This window comes from Streptopelia decaocto (genome assembly GCF_964273445.1).
Source record: "Streptopelia decaocto genome assembly, chromosome: 12".
NCBI lineage: Eukaryota > Metazoa > Chordata > Aves > Columbiformes > Columbidae > Streptopelia > Streptopelia decaocto.
Genome location: NC_138667.1, coordinates 18,937,343 through 18,958,465, shown reverse-complemented (window position 1 = coordinate 18,958,465; position 21,123 = coordinate 18,937,343). Strand labels below are relative to the sequence as shown.

Genomic DNA, 21,123 nt, shown 5'->3' with positions numbered 1-21,123 from the left:
CAGTCGGTTGCCAGCCTGTTGAAATAAAAACCCTGAAACCCCCATTTCTTATTGTCTAAAACTTTTTGAATAAAAAGTGCAAACATTTTACTTGCCAGTTTTGTTCCATCTAGCTGAAATTTCTTCTCCATGTGTTTATAACCAGGCTTGAAATTAAAATTGCTCTCATCTTCTGTGTGAAGTTGCAGAGCTCTGGAAATAGTGGTTATCTCAATTTTAGTCCATTGTTCCCCCCAGTGCTTTATGTCTGGAGTTTTTCTGTGTTCAGCTTGTTTTATTTAAAGACTTTAACTATTTTAAGTGAATACATTGAGATTTCATTGCGCACAATGAGGTCTCGCAAGGTGCCTTCTGTGGAGCCGCGTCCCATCGCAGCTCCTCGGGTCGGGCAGAACCCCGGAGCAGCTGACAGCGCGCGTCCCGGTGACGTCCTCCCGGCTCCCTCTGCGCTCCAACCAAAGCCCTTAAAGAACTCAAGCTGCTGGGTAGAATTCAGAATTCGCTGTGCCTCTGCAAAAGCAGAGTTTATGGGATGGCAGTGAGGATGCAGAGCTCTCTCATGCGGTACTATTAAAACTGGATGCTAAAATGCTCACATTTGTCTTGACTATTGACTGTAGTGTACAAGTTAATTAATAAATGTATGGACTCGCTGAATAATAAAAGCCATTCTGAGAAGGATGGAAATTACATAATTGACGCATCACTTCTGAGAGTCCTCAGTTGCCACTTAGTTTTGCCAGAACAGTTGTATCTGCAGATAAATTAATTTCATGGGCTTCGACCATCCTGAAGCGGATCTGGACTGTTTTCTTAATATGGGGGAGGAGGGAATGAGATGTGCTGTATTTGAGTTTTGTAAGAATATCAGTTACACCTTCTGTAGCGAGTCCTCAAGAGGCAAATGTTGAATGGCTGCCTGTCCGTTCTTTTTTTTTGCCTTTTAAAGTGAATGATTTTAAGTGTGAATTTGCGTTCCCTGAGAAATTGTAACATGAAAAGCAAAAAACAGAACAAGAAGCTGAAGTTTAATCAGAACTGAAAATGCCAAGGGCACCTTTGAAAAGCCTTGTTTCCCTATTGTCAGAATCCCAAAGTATCTGTGTATAAATGAGGATGGCTTTGTTATTTTTGCACTAGAGTTCGTGAGCATCGGTTGGGAGACGGTACTGCTTAGTGTTTTTCAGTACAGAGACCATCTGAAAACTCGTACTTCTATTTTTACAACTGTGGTTTTAAATGAGAGTCATCAGGCTTTTAGAATTGCATTAGTGTTTGTTCATCTCCTGCATAGCGATCATACAGTCCTTACTTATAGCAGCGCAGTGTGGCCGAGGCAGCTTTATTTTAAATTATGCAACGATAAACACATTACAGAGCTGCTGGATGGTCGTGTTTGGGAGGCTTTGTGTATGGGCCTAAACAAGGAGCAGGATCTCCATGGTGCTTCTCTGAAGTCAATCCAGGTGCGCGAAGCAAAAATGTTAATACAAACTTTCAGTGCCAGCCTTTGAAATCCTTGAAAAAGGAGATTTAATGTGTTAGAGATTGTAGCTCCTTTCTCTTGCGTTTTTTTGGCTCTTATTGAAAAAGCAATTTGTCAATCTTTTATTAATAATGAACAGTTCCATGTCAGGTAACCCCTCCACCTAAGCCGGGATGTGAGTGCAAAGGGAAAGTTGAGCAAGTACAAAGCTGACGACGATTTTTTCAAGAGTGTAATTTAAGCAGCTTATTGATGACCCCGGGCTGGTGTAGCTGAGGCTGCTGCAGTTCTGGACGGCTGGAAGATGCAGCTCCTTAGTCATTATCGGAACGCATTTCAAGGTTAAAGAAAAAAGAAAATCAGAAATGTATTTGGGGTGCAGAAGGTGAGAACTGCCTAGTGTGAGAGCAGGCGGTGGCCACGGCAGCCGCCCCCGCAAACACACTGACACACTGTCGCTGACAGAGGGAAAAACCACTTTAGAAATGTCCAGAATTTTCCTGATATAAAATTAGTAAATTCTGCAGAATCAAAATAACTAGAGTTTGAGAGGGAATCACTCTGTGATAGATGGTCCGATAGTTTTTAGTTCCATTGGAATTATAGCTGTTGCTAATATCGTGTTCCCAGTTGTCCGCGTGCACTGGAGCGTCCCTGTCCCCTCCAGAGCTCCTGCATCCCGCGGGCTCCAGCTCGTCTCTACCTGAGTTTCAAACCCCGAGCGGTGGGTGACACTCACGTCCCAGATGGGTTTGTCCAGCTTGGGGGTTGACTTGGCACCAGCTCATCAGCTCGGGGTGGAGAAAGGGTTGTGTCTGGGCACTTTTGTCAGCTCGTTCGTCTGAATGTTGGCAGCTGCTTCGGGTCCGTCCCCCTCCTGGGCTGCGTGGAGCCATCTCTGGGACGCTGTTGGCTACTCACAAGCAGCAAAAAGATGCTTTTGAATTGGTCTGTCGGCGCTGCCAGGTCTCTGAACTGCGTCCCTCATTTCTCTGGTCTGTCTCCATTCCCTATGTATTTTTAACTTTTTTCCAGAGATTGCTCGTTATGGCTGATTGCATTATTTGTGATTTTTTTGGTTGCCTTTGATGCCTGTGCCAGTAGTGCTCATGTAAAGGGGCTTGATGATATTGAATGGTAAGAATGAACAAATGCAGCGGGAATTCAATTGCTATTTTGCTCTCAAGCACAAGTGTTCTTTCTAAATCAAGTCTGACCACTTACTATGTCAGTCAGCTGCGTTGTTGGAGACACGGAGAAACTTATTTCATTTACATTTGATTTAAGGGGAATTTTTGTTTGCTTGTGGTGCTCTATTTTATTTGGCAGCTTTAGAAATGCATTATTTCCAAGTGCTCTGCATTATTTGAAATGAATTTGGCCGTAGTCGATCTTCATCTTGGCTGCAAAATCCTATGTAAAATGTAGACGTGTCAAATACTGGCCAGCAGCACCCTGTCTCTCTACAGACGGGGAGTGTGAAGTTACTCGTCAGGTGTCACACAGCAGTTATTAATGATGGCTTCTTTCAGATACCTTTAAATTACATTTCTTAATTATACCGCCATCTGCCTCAGCTAGTACGTGTAACTTCAGAATTCACGCTGTAGAGCACCTGATAATTAATGACAACTTGAGATGCTTCATTGTTAAGTCACTTACAGCTTGATTAATTAGTCGACATAGCTCTTCTTAAATTTCACATTTTAGGAGCGAGTGTTTCGCAGCAGTTTGACAGAGGCTTCCCCGGGTGCAGCAACCGCTGGGAATTGGGGGCCGCGCTCCCAGCTCCCACCTCGCCCTGCTCCTGGTTTGCTGAGGAGTTAGAGTGCGGACCCGGCCGAGCCAGGAGCCCGGCAGAGCCCGGAGCCCGGCAGAGCCCAGAGCCTGGCAGAGCCCGGAGCCCGGCAGAGCCAGGAGCCCGGCAGAGCCCAGAGCCCGGCAGAGCCAGGAGCGCGCCGAGCACGGAGCTGCCGCTGGCCAGCGCTGGGATGGACGCTGAGCTTTGCAGAGGACGGGACGCGGCAGCCAGCGCTGGGATTGTGTGAAGCCGCCAAAGCCCCTCAGTGCGCAGCACACACGCTCCCTTCATGGGCGCTGGCAGGCAGGCCGGCGCTGCCTAGCGCAGAATTGCCAGCAGTGGGGGATTCGGAAGAAAAATGACTGCTCAAAAATGACTGTGCAAAAAGCAAAATTTCATCGTGCCGTGGCGGGGGACACTCGATGATAAACTTCTTTGCCTTTCTGTATTCAGACAGAGCGGGGTTTCTGTGTGCTTGATTCATCACACTTGGCTTGAGAGAGAACACAACATCTCCAGATATCGGAGAGGCTGATTCTGTAGTGCTTCAATGTCGCTTTTATTCAGCCCCATCTCAATAGCGCTTTGTGTTCTGCTGGCTCCTAGAGATTGTAACCGCTGCTGTGGGGGCAGGAGCCACCTGGAAATATGGACCATAAAAAATATCGGCAAACTGGTGCTTCTCAAAAATATGACCTGTGCTTAAAACAACAGCAAAATCTTTATTTGACTTTTAAATCATGGCATCTTATTGTCTTTTGATAATTTCTGAGCCTCTAAACGAAAGCACAATATACTACAGCTCGCTGGGAACTGGGGATTTAAGACATGACAAAACTACAGGGGGGAAAAAAACCCCTGTGTTCAAAATAAAATCCCTTTCTGGTAGGGCATTATTGAGGGGACGGCCGTGCCTTGCAGGGAGGAGCTGGAGACTGGAACAGATCGGGGAGAAAGGAGCCTTGGCTGAGCTGGGACAAGCTGCACAACCCTGCAACAGGCTGGACACTTACTGCAGCTCCAGCTCTTCTCATGGAGTTCTTGCCTGCGAAGACGAGTGGAGAAGCAAGTTGAGGAGCAGGACGGAAACTTGGCAGAGTTTTCTGTGTTGTGTGGATGCTGCATCCTCTCTCTCTCAACTGCAGTTTGTTTTCATCCAAGTAGATGCTGTTTCATCTGCTGACGTGGTGGTTCGGTGTTGGAAATGTACCTCTGCGCAGAGTTTGTTATCCTCTGTAACTCGATTTGGAACTGGAAGGAGGAGGAGACTGTGCTTTGCAGTGGGAGCTTGCTTTTTGCTCACAAAATTAATAATGTGGTTCAAGAAAACCACGGTTCGAGTATACTGGCCTGTGGCTGATGGTTTGTGGGACAGTGATGCGTTCTGTGGGAACATCTGTGGAAGGGAATGGCTTGGGGAGGGGAAAGCACACGATCCAGCTGCAGATACTGCTGCAAAATAACTGGTATGCGAATGCACAGGATAGTTTAGTTAAAGGGAGAGTGGAATTTCCCCAGCTTATAGAGAAAGTATATGGAGAAATCTGGTTCACCGGTGTTACCGACCGTCCGCTGGCTGGTGATGATGCTTTTATAGCACATTTACTGGGGTTTTTTGCAGGTTGCTCTGTCCCTGAAAGGACAGTACTCGCTGTTCATCTCAGTTCACTTTGTGCTATTTTTGCAGCTTTCTGTGTTCAAATGGCTCAGAATAACATGCTTGTCATTCACCTGTCAGCTAAGAAATGTAACGTACTTCAGGCTTCCTTCCCCTGAGAGTAGCTCCGATATGAGAAGTACCTTCAATTACGAAGCCTTGTGTGCTGTCCCCTGGCGGGTGCTCTAAAGGCAGGTGTTCACAGAGGCCGCGCTGGCAGGATGACCCACTTAAGGATGCTCAGGGCTTTGGAGTCAAGTTTTTTAGCATCATGAGATGGTATTGAAACCTTGAAGAATTGTGGGTGCATCTTCAAGACCGCCTGTACCAGCAAATGGTTTTATTCAATGAGTCGTGGCACAAACAGAGCTGGAGGAACACCTGCCTGATCCTGCAATCTCTGAGCAGATACAAACGTGGAGCAGTTGAAGCCAGTGCTTTCCAAGCCCGGTATCCTGTCGCAGAGGTGTGTTCTTTGCACTGACACACGGCAGGATATAGAAATAGCTCAAGAAAAAGGGCTCATCCCCACACTTAGGGACATGAGCAGACTCGCTCCTCAGGCGCATGGCAGCTGGATTGGTGTTTTAACCATGTGATCGCTGCTGTCTCACCCGAGTGGAAATGGGCTTCTTAACTGTAACTTCAGGTGCTGCCACTGATGCTTTTGTACATTTTACTGGAGAGAACTTAACCAAAACAGTGGTAACAATGATCTGTCTGTCTTATTGGAATGACTATGGTTTTATGGTCTGATGTGTTATGGTTTTATGGCTAGAGAATGAACAGATGTCATACGGACACTTTGTATTCCATGATGGGTTACTGGTCGCTGTTGGGGGTGGGTAGAAAGTTTCCTACAGAGGGAAATAAAAGCTAATGCTAACAGTTGTGTTTTGTTCTCTCCCCGCTCTGACACAGGTTGCCAACTTGGCCTGTTCCATCTCGAACAACGAAGAAGGTGTGAAGCTGGTTCGCATGTCAGCCAGCCAGCTGGAAACCCTGTGTCCCCAGGTAAGGACGGGCTGGGGAACAGAACTCAGCCTGGGTAAGCTGGGCGGTGGGCCTGCTTAGGACACGCTCTGGCCTTGGAGCTCTCTGTGGACTTGCTGCAGAACTTGACTTTTTCTTTAATATGTGTTGAGTACAAAATGCAGAGTAGACATCAAGACCCAAACCGTAAAGTACATGACAAAGTGATTAGTGATACGCATGGGCCTTTTTGATGTGATAGCTTTAATTAATTTGGCCAGGGCATTCTAACTTGCGAGAGACTAAACCGATCACTGGTTTACAGTTCCTGTTGCAGGAAGATGTCTCGTGAAGACGCTACCGCTGCTCCTGTGCAGGCTGTAAGATGAATTATAGATATATTATTTCTTGCCTGGGTAGAATATAAATATGCCAGAAAAAACTCTTCTCTGTAGAGCAGGATCGGAGGAAGCTGGCTGTGCGTGACGAGTTTGAACCTGGCTAAGACTACCTTTTAATTAATACCTTTTTAATGGAAACAAGGAAATGAGGTTTATATGAGCACTAGACTATCCTTTTCCATTTTGACAGCCCTGATGTTTTAAATGTCAGCAGCTAGATACTTGGGTGAACCCCTGAAGACTACAGTGCGCTGTTGATTCCTGTAATTTACATTTGTTAAAGCAATAGGAAATTCAGGTCTAAAGTAAGCTGTTGATGGTGAAGAGGAGCTAATGGAAAATACGTACTCAAAAAAAGGATCAAATGGCATTTTATGAAAACAAGGTGTGTTGTGTCAGGGTTATTTGGATTTTTTTCAGGTTTTCCGATATACATTGGTCCTTTTAAAAGCAGTCGAAAGGCAGAGAGATACATTCACCTGCGCCTGCCTCAGCAGCAGGGGAGTTTTGGAGGAGGACCAGGGCTATTTTACCTTTTCCGTCACTTTGCAGTAAGGATGCTATTGAATAGCTGAAGACGGGCACCCGAACAGGAGCCATTCAGCACCACCCGGGAGGCCGCTGGTGGTCCAGGGGCAGTGCTTCTGCTCAGGACCAGCCCTGGCCCGCGCATCCGCCGCGCGGTGCTTCGCCTCCCCGCTCTGGGGCAAGTGGTGTGTGTGGCTGGTACATCCAAAGGTCAATTTTTACAGTTGGAACAAAGCATGTGGAAGGAAAAGCTTTTAAAAATACATCTTATCTGCTAGAAGGGCTTGCTCTTTGTTCGAGTCACCAACTGGGCTGGATGTATTTTTTTTCTTCAAGAATATGGGTGTGTAATGCATGTTGCTGCAAACAAACGCTGATGTTTTTGAAAAGAATCATCTTAAGAAAGTTAGTGTCTATTTGAATCTAAGCGTTTCTGGTAGTTGTCCAAGTCTGTGGGGGTGTTTTCCCGTCCCCATTAATGAAGCTCTGTGTATTTCAAACTCATTTGGTCTTTGCTTTTCCAACAACTACTTATTGAAATAAACCTACTCCTTTATAAAATAAACACCATGTCACCCTGAAATAATTACCAAAGTACAGTCAGTAGTCACCAAACCGTAGTCACATCTACTGAAGTGCCGTTGTTAACCTTTGGCTTTGGGGATTATGGATAATACATTTAACACACATTGGAAGCCTTGATTATCTGTAAATGGACAAGGGCGATAACCGATGGATTTTGGCTTTATAAAGGTCACACATCTGAACTTCCAATTCCTGCTCCACTGCCTTAATGGCAGGGTTATCACCATGAGATTAGTCAATGACTCCACGGCTGTTCTTAGCACTTGAAAGAACGCTTTTATATTACATTACATGTCCTCTGGTTGATTCTTTAATGCTCCCAGAGTATTTAAACATGTTGGGAATCCTGAGGGGTAATCAGGAGCACTTATCTAAACTGTTTTACAGGGGAGATGTGTGTTTCCTCCCGTCAGTACAGAAGCTGGTCCTGTGCCGTCCTCCTCAACCGCATCTCTGAACAGCCCCCAGACTTTGCTTGTTCTGTATAATCTAAACGCTCCTGGATATAAAGAGTGGCACAGTGGGGGTTTGTTTCCTTTTTTGGACAATTGTCTGTTTATTTTGCAGTTTATTCCCGATGAGATTCACAGCTGCTTCTTGAATCCTTTTAGGTGGCTGTGCTGAACAAACGTGTGAATTAGGCATAAAATACAGATTTAAGCCAATATTATCTGCTCTGCTGCCTTTTTTTTTGGCTTAGATGGTGTTTTTCCAGGAGGATGCTGGATTTGGAATGAGTCAAGTCAATCAGTAATTACAATAGTCTCTGAAACTCAAGTGACTGTATCAATATCACACAGAAATATGATGTATGAAATTAAATTCAAGGTATTGCTGTAGTTGGAAGGATGAAACTGAAATTTAATGCACTTGTAAGTCCCCAGGTAACCTCTTAAATAGCTTAGCTGAGTAGAGGCCATTCTGGGAGTAGGGAACTCCTGGTTAAAGAATGATTTCTGCAGAAATCAATCTGTAGAGTTAATTATAAAAGCTGTATCTCAAATCGAGCAGTTACTCGGTCTCGTGCCATAACTATCCTTTCAGAGCTGGCAGCGGGAGCGAGGAACACGCAGCACTTGGGGAAAACCCGGAGGGCTTGTGGGTATGGACACGAAGTCACTCACTGCCCATGTCACCTACGCCTTCAGGCATTCTCGGGTTTGAACTGTAACTCTTTGAGCAAAAAGAAGATGTAGAAAGTTTCCCATCGGAAAAGCGTCTACAAAAGCAAGCAGTGAAATTTGTTTAGCGTGGCTGTTACTGAAGATCAGCTCTTCCTCAAGAGTAACATCATCCTGCCTGTTTGTGAGTCCCCAGCCAATTAAGTCAGAAATTAATGTGAAGTTGAAGACTTAATGTGATATTTAGAGCTCCCTTTGGATGGTGCAGGGGGAGCTGGAGCCGGCGGGTGACGTGTGCCGGGCTGGCTTTGCAGGGAGATGGGAGGCAGCGGCAGAGGCGCACAGGTGTTTGTCCAGAGGAAGCCGTGACTTACAAGCCTGCCTGCATTTTTTCCTGTTTTTGAGGGCATGCATTGCTGAAAGTCTGGATATCAAAGCAAAACTAGTTGTCCAGCATCTCGCAGGCGTTCCTGCAGTCCCGCAGCTTTGTGAGGCGCTGGGGAAACAGGCCTGGCTCCGTGGGCTGAGACCGAACAGCAAAAGTTCTCCATCACTACAGTGAAATGGTTTTAAAATGCTTAAGATGTCTTTCATAATGGAGATGGAAAAGTACTGATGTGACATGCTTGGAATAGTTGCCTGTGCTTGCATTTGCCTAGCAGAGCGCTGGGGGAAGTTTTCTGTGCCTTCTTGCTAAACACAGAGCTTGCCGGCGGTAAATTAGTGCAAGATTTTGTGTATTGCGACTTGAGAACCTCGATCCTCACTTCTAACTCTGGCATCTGAGTCCTGTTTCCAAGAAGCACTTGCTTTGGGAGCTTGCGAAAGCTGTTTTGTAACAGCATTTTGAATTAAAGATGTCTGAGAAGAGAGCTTAACCACAGGAGTGTTTCTGATCATACAAGTTGTAGGTGTCTAGAAAGCAACAGTGAAATGCCCCAGCACAGCTCTTGAAAGGCAGAGCATTGCTCAGCCTTTTGATGTGACAGCCCACTGGCTGCTTTCGCTACCTGGATGTTGACTTTCCCGGGCTTTAAAGCCTCCGTGACGTTCATCGATAGGCTTCTCACCAAACTGCAGTCAGGCTGGGAGTTGTGGAAAATAATTATTGCCATCAAACTGGAGCCTGTTGCCATTGAGACTGATGATGTGCTGGGAGGTGGGTTGTGGGAGCGAGATCACAGAACCACAGAACGTCAGGGGTTGGAAGGGCCCTGGAAAGCTCATCCAGTGCAATCCCCCCATGGAGCAGGAACACCCAGCTGAGGTTACACAGGAAGGTGTCCAGGCGGGTTGGAATGTCTGCACAGAAGGAGACTCCACAACCCCCCTGGGCAGCCTGGGCCAGGCTCTGCCACCCTCACCCCAAACAAGTTTCTTCTCATCTTTCAGTGGAACCTCCTGTGTTCCAGTTTGCACCCATTGCCCCTTGTCCTGTCACTGGTTGTCACCAGAAGAGCCTGGCTCCATCCTCCTGACACTCCCCCTTTCCATACTGATCCCCATGAATGAGTCCCCCCTCAGTCTCCTCTTGTCCAGCTCCAGAGCCCCAGCTCCCTCAGCCTTTCCTCACACGGGAGATGCTCCACTCCCTGCAGCATCTTGGTGGCTGCGCTGGACTCTCTGCAGCAGTTCCCTGTCCTGCTGGAACTGAGGGGCCACAACTGGACACAATATTTCAGATAGACCTGTCCGTCCCTGGCACGGACACGCGGGGCTGTTCTCCCGTCCACGAGGCCTTTCTCCTCTTCTCCTCCACTGTCCGGATAGCTCATCTCCTTGGAAACCTGGGGAGGGCACCAGGTCCCTGTCCCGTCCAGTCCCGTCCCCGTACACTCACAGCAGGGCTGGGGCAGCTCAGCGGCCCCTGCACCCTCCATGGAGAGGTGCCATTGAACAGACTCCAAATCAACCTTGGATTAAATTACTTTTTATTTTTAAAATACAAATAAATTGGCTCTTCTCTTATTAACATCTTGTTTTAGTAATTGCTGTTCCACATCCTTACATTCCAGTTTGGAAATGCTTGAAAAGCAATTTGCTGCTTATAGATTTCTGATGAGGCAGATGGTTACATATGCTGATCACACCTACTGACACAGAGAAAATACCGAGGCACAAGGAATCCCATTAGAGGTTCCAAATAGTGCAAACCCTTTTGTTTCAAAGTTGCGACATGCTGGAGGAACAAAAAAACCCCTCCAGCCCACCCTTCAAATCAAGCAAACCCAACCGTGACTGGCGGGTTTCTCCCCTGGAGTCCCCAGTTCCTGCCGGTTCCCTGGTGGCTGGTGGAGAAGGAGACAACTTCATTTTTCTTGCAGTAAAGGCTTAGTATTGAATAATTGTCCCCTTTCTTCTTCTTTTTGAAAGACTGTCAGATTTTTCGAATGTGCTAACTAGCAGCTCTATCTCCAGACTCTTTAATTACAGGTGCTTGAAGCATGTTATTGGCATTGAGTAGAAATACTTACATAAGAAAAGGAACACTTGGGTTGCAGTTCTGTATGGCACAGGCTTGCTGTGAAGAAGGGCCAGCGCAGGACAGGAGTGGCCATCAAAAAATGAAATTAGAAACTCGAGCAGTTACTGATGCGTTAAAAAGAAGCAAAATAGGAGAGAGGGATTCAGTTCTGTAGAAGGAGGTATGTTAGTGTGTAAGGACCCTGTGTTTCCGTCACAGCACAGTGGGACCTGTGGAGTGCAGGACACAACAGCTTCAGGGAAGACACAGAGTCCCTGAAACCCCCAAAGCTCCTGCACTTGAAGTCAGTGAAATGCAACAGAAATCAACACCAAAACAAACGGCACCAACGTTCTTGCAGCTTCTACATTGACTGGTACTGTAATATCAGTCCTCAGCTACAAATGAAAATGCTTTTTCAGTATGCGGGGAAGTCGATAGGATAATTATCTCTACACGATATGCAAATAGTAAATACTTTGACACAGATGTGTATGCTAACCTGGAAAAGGTCGTGTTATTCTAGTAAAAGTGTGTATCTGTTGGTCATTGTAGCACCGTAACAACAGGAGGAAATATCTGCAGAGACGCCCACAGTCACTCTGTGCAACCTGCAGGAAAGTGCAGTGCTCAGAGTGCCTTTGGTACGTTGGAACAGAGTATTGGAACTCAAAGCAAACTTTTCCTCCTTCTTTTGGTGCATCAGCCTCCCTACATTTGCTGGTCACTGCCATTATAGCTAGAGAAGTGCAAAACAATCTTCGGTATGTTTTGCTTCCAGGCATTTCAGCTCATCAGAGTCTGCGGAGTGCTTTTTGCTGTATTGAAGTACGTAGAGGGTTAGCACACGTAGACATGTGGATGCAAATCTGGGGTTGGATGTAACTGGAAGCGACTTAAATGTCCTGCTTATGAACCCTTTTTTCTACTCAGAGCAAAATGCAATTAGGAGCAGGGAAGGAGACATGAGTAGGCTGAACGCTGGAGGTAACTTTGGCATCTGGCATATGTAAAATTAGATTATGAGCAGCTTCTTACAAACTGCCTGTAAGCAAGCTATGCTCGCTTTAATACAGAAAAAGACAGGTGGTAAAATCCACCTGAGCAAGGGGAGAGCCCTGGCTGGGCTCAGCGGCTGTGGCAGCTCGGTGGTGAGGTCCTGAATTCATTTCACAGCATCCCAGGCTGGTTGGGTTGCAGGACCTCTGCAGATCCCCAGCCCCACCTGCTCACACAGGTCACAGAGCAGATCACACAGGTGGGTCCAGGCGGTTTGAATGTCTCAGAGAAGGAGACTCCACACCCGCTCTGGGCAGCCTGGGCCAGGCTCTGGCACCTCCCAGCAAACAAGTTTCTCCTCCTGTTCACATGGACCCTCCTGTGTTTCAGTCTGAGCCCGTTGCCCCTCACCCTGGCGTTGGGCACCACTGAACAGAGTCTGGTCCATCCTCTGACACCCACCCTGAGATATTAATCCCATTGATCAGATCCCTCTCAGCTTCTCCAGCTCAACAGCCCCAGCTCTCTCAGTGTCTCCTCATCACAAAGATGCTCCAGACCCCTCATGATATTCATGGCCACCGCTGGACTCCCTCCAGTAATTCCTTGTCCTTCTTCAACTGGGGAGCCCAGCACTGGACCCACAACTCCAGACGTGGCCTCCCCAGGACAGAGCAGAGGGGCAGGAACAACCTCCCTGACCTGCTGCTCACACTCTTCCTCACACCCCAGGTACCATTGGCCTCTTGGCCACAGGGCACATTGGTGACTCGTGGCCAACCTGTTGTCCCCCAGAACTCCCAGGGCCTCTCTGCAGAGCTGCTTTCAGCAGGTCACCCCAACCTGTGCTGGTGCCGGGGGTCGTTCCTCCCCAGCTGCAGGACCCTGCACTTGCCCTGATTGAATCCATCAGGTTCTTCTCTGCCCAGCCAGCCTGGCCAGGTCTCTGGGTGGCTTCTCCCTTTCACCTGCTCCAGAATGAAACTGATTTTCACATCACAGCCGGGGCTTGGCTTTTCGGATAGGCGAGTGCTTGTTTTATCAGCTTGGTTTTTTTACAAAGGCAAAGTGTCCTGGATTTGAAGGCCATGGAGCTGCTTTCCAACTCATTACCCAAATGGGACAACGAAGATGGTAAATTAAGATCTTTATTTTAAAACAAATAAACAAGTAAGTTACTTAGGAACAGCAGCTATTTTGGTTGTAAAGAAAAGGTGCGCAGTGAGGAGAGGGGAGAGGACTGAGGGATTGTTTCAGAGCTTTTGAAACTGAAAAACTCCGTCGTGTGGCACAGTTGCATCCTAAAACCGAAGCAGCGCAACGTTGAGCTACAGAAAGGTCTCCTGTAAAGAGCAAAAAGAGTGAGGCAGGAAAGAAGAAGTGCTTGTAGCCATTGAAGTGGGGAGTCCTGTAGCACAGAGCTGCTGTGTGCACAACAAGCAGGGGCTGCAATGCAAAATCAACAGGTGGTGGTTTTCTTCTCACTATTGAAGTTTCTTCCTCGGGCCAGATGTTCAAAACTGTTTTTTGCAGGAACACCCCCATGTGTAGGAGCTTTCTTCCAGCCTCTCTGATGAGGTGCTGTTAAGGTGAGGCTTGAAGCCACACTAAATTGAGCCTAAAAAGCTTAATTTTGAGTGAGCCAATGATTCTAGTTTACTGCCAGTCCATCTAACCGCAGCATAAGTCGCTCTTCAGGGAGCCTTGGTGAGCCCTGCCCTGCAAACGTTGAAATATATCAATTCAGCCTGACATCTTTAGTTTCAATCGGGAAAATAAAATAAATGAAAAGCAGGTTCTTCCCATGCAAGACACGAGAAGAGGACTTGAGGTGCAGATTGAGACATCATTTGGAATCCCAAACCTCCCCGATCTCGGGCCGCGCGTTGCCAAGGCCTGGAAGCCGCGAGGCGGAGGAGAGACACTCCAAGTAATCGCTGGAACCACCTTATCGAGCGTTGGGCAGTCTGACTCCAGCACTGCAATTGCTGCATGACACAAAGCGCCGATAAAAATAGTGTGTTTTCTTGCCATGCTTCATTTCCTTCTGGATAGTCTCAAAATGTCCCTGTTTGATTCTTTTCTTTGCACGGCTTCAGTGAGTCATTGTGATCACAGTGCGCTGGCAGCGTTTTCAAAAGCTAGAAACACAGAATATTTCCCTGAAATTGCCAAATGTTTTACATGGAAGCAGCTTCATTTCAGGTAGTCTGGCCGTGTTCTTCTTATTTTTTGAAATACCTATCTATATATATCTCCTTCCTGTAAGAGTTACTAATATTCTAGATGAGTTGCCCAATGCTGCATGTTTTTTGGAGAAGCAATAGTGTACTTTAATGAGCCCCTTCCCGCTCTCCCACAAGTGTTCATTTTTAGATAATAGGCGAATCGGAGTCCTGCTGCGTACACAGACTATTTAAGATCCAGCATCCCTCTCTTTTTCCCTATCTATGCATTTGTTGGAAAATAAATCGCTCACTGTACTGGATACCAGGCAAATGCATTCAAATAGATAATTAGCAGGTTTTTGGGATATTACGGGTGAGACACGTCCGGGATAACTTGCCCACGTAAGTGCTCCATTGAGCGAAGGGTTTTATCAGGATTTTGGAAGCACTTTGCACATGGGAATAGAGTATGTGCTGCAAAAAAGGACGTTTGAACTGCATCTGTCTTGAATTTCTTCCTGAGCACACAGGGACCTGTGTGGGTTTCCCAAGCTGCAGCTTTGTCTTTATTCCCACAGTGACACGGGATAACCTTTAGTTTCCACATCTCTAGAACCTCCGGCTGCTTTCCGAACACAAGACATGCATGCTTGGAAGGGAGATCTGACATGCTGGTTTTGCTTGGACAATTTTTAAAAATACATGCATGTGGGTTTCGTGACGATGGGCTGTTCGAGTTTCTGTATCTATGACAGCTCCTCCATTACCTGGCAGAGTTGCTTAATGGGGGCATCTGGAGCTGGGCACGTGCTGTCGACAAAGATTAATTGTTCCGACAGCTGCTGCTGTCCAGAGATACATCACCCAGGTACCCAGGCCGTATGTTCTTTTGGCATCACTGCTGACCTGTCCCAGTGCTTGAAGGATGTTTTCGTATCTGATGTTGCCCAGGCAGCCAGAAGAGAGCAGGAGAAGATGTCCTGCCCTCGGTACCGCCGCCTCCTCTGCCTCAGTAGTTACAGTTACTGGCAGGATAGAGGCTGAGAGCAGATTTCTGGAGTGTTGTCTGGTTTACCCTTTTTATTTCCAGGACGTTTGTTATTTGGGTTCATCTTCATAAAACTGTGGATATCTAGATTTCGATTGATAAGTGGATAATTCATTACATCAATCAGACTGAGGCGGTGGATAAACTTAAGAAGCAGGGCTCTGGAGCAGAGACACGTTTTCCTTTGTAAAACCTCTATTTGTGTTTAATTTGAAGTTTTTAAACATCGTTCTCTCGGGTGTTGCGAGGCTTTTTTGGGGGCTTTCAGAGCTCGAGGGCCATGATCTCCAGGAGCAGCGTGGCTGGTGGCCACTCTGAGCACAGCAGAGGGGGGGCCCCCCCGTTCTGCGTGACGGACGGACACTGTCGTTGTCACCGAGGTCCAAAGGCACGTTCCATCCCCACGGGCCTCCTGAACAGATTGCAGCTCGTGCTAAATTGTTTCTTGCATATGTCCGTGTTATCAAACCCATGGAGCTCGTTGTGATTGGTGACCCAGCCTCGCAGCCTCCATCTCCAGGGCCACGGACAGTTTTCCGTGGGTTGTCCTCAGCCAGGGCTCATGGCTGCATCCCTGGGCGAGTCAGCCTCCTTACCCGCCTCATTCATTCAGTGCCATCGCAATACGTTTCACATCACCATCGTTTCCGTGCTTAGTGAGTTATCTATTTTTTTAAATGCTTTGTGACACTTCTAAATGAAGCAGGGAGAGAAAGCAGGTTTTGGAAAACCAGGCTTGCTTGTTTTGTTTGGCAACTTGGAGAAATTAATGCTGGTCTGAAGTAGAGAAGAAAAATTACACGTTAAACTTGTAAGTTCATCAGCTGTAACTCCCAGGGGCTTGAAAACAAGGTTAGAACTGTCAGTGGGCCCGACGGTGGCTGGTTCCTCCCGCCTGGTGTGTCTGCAGCTGGTTCTGCTGGAGCAGGGCTCTGAGCTTGCTTCCTTCCCACAAAAAGAGGCTTTTTTGGTCATTTCACTGACCAGTTAGTTGGCAGAGCATAAACTTTGTTACCCAGCAGTGTGTGTAGCATTTGTTCTGCTTAGAAAAATGAGGATCTGGAGTAAATGACAGTCTTAGGGTTTGAAGAAAATCATGAATAGTAGGGGGGTGTTTAGGAGAAGCATCAAATCATGTCCTCTCCTCCTGTTCTCAGGCTAATGTTGCTCTTCCATAGCCATAACAGAATTCTTAATGTATTGCAACCGTTACTGACAAGGTACAGAGGAAAGCTTTAAGGAAAAGACGGTAAATCCAAAATTAATCTTTCATTTTGTATTTGCGTGTTGTTTCTCCTTCAGACGGTGTAAGCTCAGTCCTTTTTTGGCCTTTGTTTCTCAGGTTCTGGTGAGTAGCTCAGGAAACGCAGCCTCCAGTGTACTAAATGTCGGCCTGTCTGAAATATTTACCAACAGAAAGCAACACCTTTTAACGTGAGCTGTTAACGAAAGGTGAAGCTGGCTCGTGTGAATACTCGCCAAGTGTTCTTACCTGTAATAAACAACCGTAATAAATGTGGAAGAGGGAATGAGTTGGATGTGAGGGCAACAGAATAAACACTCTTGTGTTTAAACACCGAGTTCTTTAAAAGTTATTAAACTTGCTTTGTTTGCTGTTGAGCTCATTGGATAAACACATGGAAATGAATTGGTTCGCGAAGGGCATGTTGTAAAAAGCCAGAGGTGTTTTGCAGGTGATCAACGCGGCGCTGGCGCTGGCTGCCAAACCCCAGAGCAAGCTGGCGCAGGAGAACATGGATCTCTTCAAGGAGCAGTGGGAGAAGCAGGTCCGCGTGCTGACGGACGCCGTGGACGACATCACGTCCATCGACGACTTCCTGGCTGTGTCAGGTAACCAGGGCTCCCATCGCAGAAAGAACCACCCGAACTGAGCTTATCCCTGGAAACGAGCGGTTTCCGCACGTGTTCTGGAGGCTCCTCGGGCTTTGGGAAGGGAGGGTGTTGCTGCGCTTCACCTGGCAAGCGTCGGCTTCTGCCAGGCAAGGTGTGAAAATAGAGCAGAAGATCTTGGCATGAGGAGAAGAGGTATTTTTATAGTGTGAAAACAGCGAGAGTTTACTTCAGCAGGTACTCTAGAAACCTGTCATTGCACTTAGAGCGTGTGCGTGCATAAATGTATATATTTACATGGCAGCAGACAGATCAGCTTAAACATAGCGAAAGGCACTTTATGTCTCAGGATTTGGAATTGCTTAGCTGAACTACTGATGAATTACCATCCAGATTCTGCAGACAAACCTCACCGGTAACACTGGGGGAAAGAAATACGGCTGTGTTCGAGTCACGAACTAGCAAAAAAGACCAGCTCTCAATTCACCTTAGGCGCTTCTTATGGAAACAAAAATGAATAGCAAACCGCGGTCATACAAGTTAAGTAAAATAAAATTGTGCCTGTAGAAAATGTTTCTTAACATGTCCGCTTTAGTGAAGTTTTTAAGCTTTTGAAAAAGATTAGATAATTATAATAGATTAATGATTCCATTTGATGAAGTGCTTGCCAAGATAATCTGTTATATCAGCATCATTGATAAAGACCCACTGTTAGCTGCTGTGACCTAGGAGTAAGGGCGGCATTTTTATTTCCACCTCCTCTAGTTCCGCTCTAGCTGGAGGACATGGGGACACAGCCACATGAATTGTGTCTGCAATAGCATTCACGAGGGACCGCTGCCAACTGAGGGTCTGATTTTCCTGGTGCAAACAGGCTTGGGCATCTCAAGAGACCTAAAAACCCTGGTTGTAAAGAGAGATTTCACAGGAGAAAGTGTGGCTTCAGAAGTATACCAGGTGAACACAGCTAGCAATGTAGATTAAAACTTGCAGGCCTGAATAAAAAGACTAATACTAAATTAAAAAAGAAAGAAAGAAAGAAAAGACCAAGCAAACAAAACAAAACAAACAAACACACACACACAAAAAACCCCAACAACAACAAAAACAAGTAATGTTTCCACAATGAGTCACCTGTATTATAATATCATACATGTTGTATCATGGTCCCCTGGGTTCTGAATACAGATTTCCTTTGCAATGAGTTAGCATAAACTTATTAGGCAGTTGAGCGTCCCAGTTCTTTGTATGTGTCTGCGTGCTCAGCGCTGCAGCAGTGATTGAAATTGCACAGCTGCGAGGAGCCTATTTCTGGGGAAATATATTTAGAGAGAATCGTGTGCTGAAGTTCACGGCTCCGTTTGGAGTTTGCCCACAAGCGTACAAAACATTTGCAAGAGAACGAGCTGGGAGTCTGTGCAAACGCCGTCTGTCCAGAGCTGCATTTCACTGGCAGATGTGGCCCGAAAGGGCTCAAGCCGCTGGGACAGGTGGTCTCCATCATCACGGTCATTGGAGGACATGGGTGCTCTGCTTTGGAGGGGACACAGAATCCCAGAATGTCAAGGGTTGAAAGGGCCCTGGAAAGCTCATCCAGTGCAATCCCCCCATGGAGCAGGAACACCCAGATGAGGTTACACAGGAAGGTGTCCAGGCGGGTTGGAATGTCTGCACAGAAGGAGACTCCACAACCCCCCTGGGCAGCCTGGGCCAGGCTCTGGTGCCCTCACCATGAAGAAGTTTCTTTTCATATTTAAGTGGAACCTCCTGTGTTCCAGTTTGTACCCATTACCCCTTGTCCTGTCACTGGTTGTCACCAGAAGAGCCTGGCTCCATCCTCCTGACACTCCCCCTTTCCATATTGATCCCCAGGAATGAGTCCCCCCTCAGTGTCCTCCTGTCCAGCTCCAGAGCCCCAGCTCCCTCAGCCTTTCCTCACACGGGAGATGCTCCACTCCCTGCAGCATCTTCACAGCTCTGCTGGCCACTGCTGAGTCCTCTGCAGAGCTGAAGGGCTTGGATAAAGCCTTTTCATTTATATGCCACAACTCCAATTCTCTGCTAAAAGTCTAAGCATATATTGGATAAAATTGGGACGGGTATGGTTTATACCAGATTCTGTTCAGGTTTATTAGGGTGTTTTTGCATGGTAGGGTTTGTATCAGCTGCAAACTGGGATGTAAGCAGATTAAGAAGTGTTCTTGTGGGCCTGTGTGTGTGTTTGTACGTACATGCGTATACATATATAAAATGCCACATTTTTACAGTGTGCCGTGCTGTCCAGCAGAAAGTGTAGGCTTTGTTGTTCAGCTTATGCCACAGAATTGCAATAATTAAGCACAAGTAAAGGCCTGATGAAATAGATGTTGGGTTTAGATAATACATACATACAAGAATAAGGATAGTTAAATGCCCAGTGTTGCAGAAAACGTTGCTGGTTCCAGTGTTCTTTGAAGGACACGGTATGAAAAAGGCCCTGTCGCGTTGGGACAGCCGTCTGGTGGTGGCTGATTGTCGGTGCACGGGCAATTAACAGTGAGGAGTCCTGTAAAGATCTTTCTGTCCGCTCCCAGCCAGGAGTGATCTGCAGCGCAGCAGCTCCAGCATCAGAGGTGCCGTCTGCTGAACAGTCCTTGACAGATTTGTCTCATTTAAGCTTGTGTTAGCTGCTCTTCCGACCATTGTAAACCGTTGGCATCTCCATCATCCTGTGCAGAACTCACAGCCCAGCTGTGCTCCGTGTGAAGAACCTCCTCGTTTTTGCAGTGTTGCCTCTTTGATTCACTTGATGCCCCTGGTTGTAGTAGATGGCAAAGAGATTCTTTTTCTCTGCTGGCTTTCTTCCTGCCGCTTGTAAACGCAGAGCCTTGTATTGCACGTTTAGTCAGTCATCTCCTCCTTGACATGCAGGGTCTTTGCCTGGTTCATTATTCCACATTTCAAAGCTCTTCTCTACCTTCTGTAATTCTCATCCCTCTTGTCAGTGCCTTCCCCGAGTACACGGGCTGTGTTTGTGTGCCCGCTGTCTCTGTGTAATTGTCAAATCCAATGTTCTGAAATTATCTGGATCTCCTTTGAAACCCTCTAAAAAAATCATTCCATTTGCTGCCTTCTCTTCCTCTGCTGCTGACAGAGGTTTACGCAAGAGACTGCCCATCACAGAGAGCATTTTTGTCTTAAGAGCATCCAGATGAATATTGCCTGAGCCCGCTGATTATCCTCCTGGTTACAAGATGAATACAGTATTTACGAGTGTATGAACACTCAGGCGTGGGTTCCGTCACCACGTCCACTGACACAGCTGCCTGTCCTGGTCCCCCAGTGTCCTTGTCAAGAGAGGGTCCAGCCTGGAAATGGTTCTGAGACCTTCCGCAGGGGACACAGCAGGGAAGCAGAGTTACATTGATACATCTGCGGCTCCATCTCTGTTGCTCTTTTGATCTCGTGGAGCCCCCAGACTCCCTCACAGGCTCCTTGGGATGTTCGGAAAAGGATTTCTTCATCCCTTTAGTGGCGAGGTGGGTGGAGGTGGGAGGTGTTTGCTGGGGAGGACTGAGGATTGACAGTTGCGGGATACTTTCAATTCTGTTAGCTTTTCACACTTGCCTTGTTTGCTCTAAAAATCTTTTTCTTTTAAAAAAAATGTTGTCTTTCCTCTCACCTTGTTGCCAAACCACAGCATAGAGAAAGGAGAGAAAGGACAAGAGCCCTTTGCCGTTTCCTGCGTTACATTCTGTGTTCTGGGAGGTTTATCTCCAGCGCGGCACCGGGACGCTGTGTCACGTCCCCAGCGCTGAACCCGTGCGTCAGCGTTTCTGGGCTCTGCCACCCCGGCCTCAGCAGATGGCATTTTTGCCAGACACTTGCGGTCCGTATGCCTGTGGGACAGGTAGCGGTGTGCGTATATCCGAGCACACAGAACAGTGTCAAATCCGATTTGTTATCGTCCGACCGGAGAGTATAACCTGAGCGGATGCACTGACAGCCCCGCGCTTCCCCGCGGCCCCATCAGGGATCAGCTTTCCATAGAAGCATCTTTCTG

General features: G+C 47.1%; 1 protein-coding gene across 2 annotated transcripts in view; it reads left to right on the top strand.

Annotated features, from left to right (window-relative positions):
* Positions 1–21,123, top strand: part of CTNNA1 (catenin alpha 1) — a 187,292-nt gene that overhangs the window by 149,355 nt on the left and 16,814 nt on the right. For both annotated transcript variants that reach the window (XM_082063875.1, XM_082063874.1), the window contains exons 10-11: positions 5,866–5,958; positions 16,925–17,081. In XM_082063875.1, coding sequence (XP_081920001.1) covers positions 5,866–5,958; positions 16,925–17,081 — 250 coding nt within the window. The remainder of the gene's footprint in view (positions 1–5,865; positions 5,959–16,924; positions 17,082–21,123) is intronic.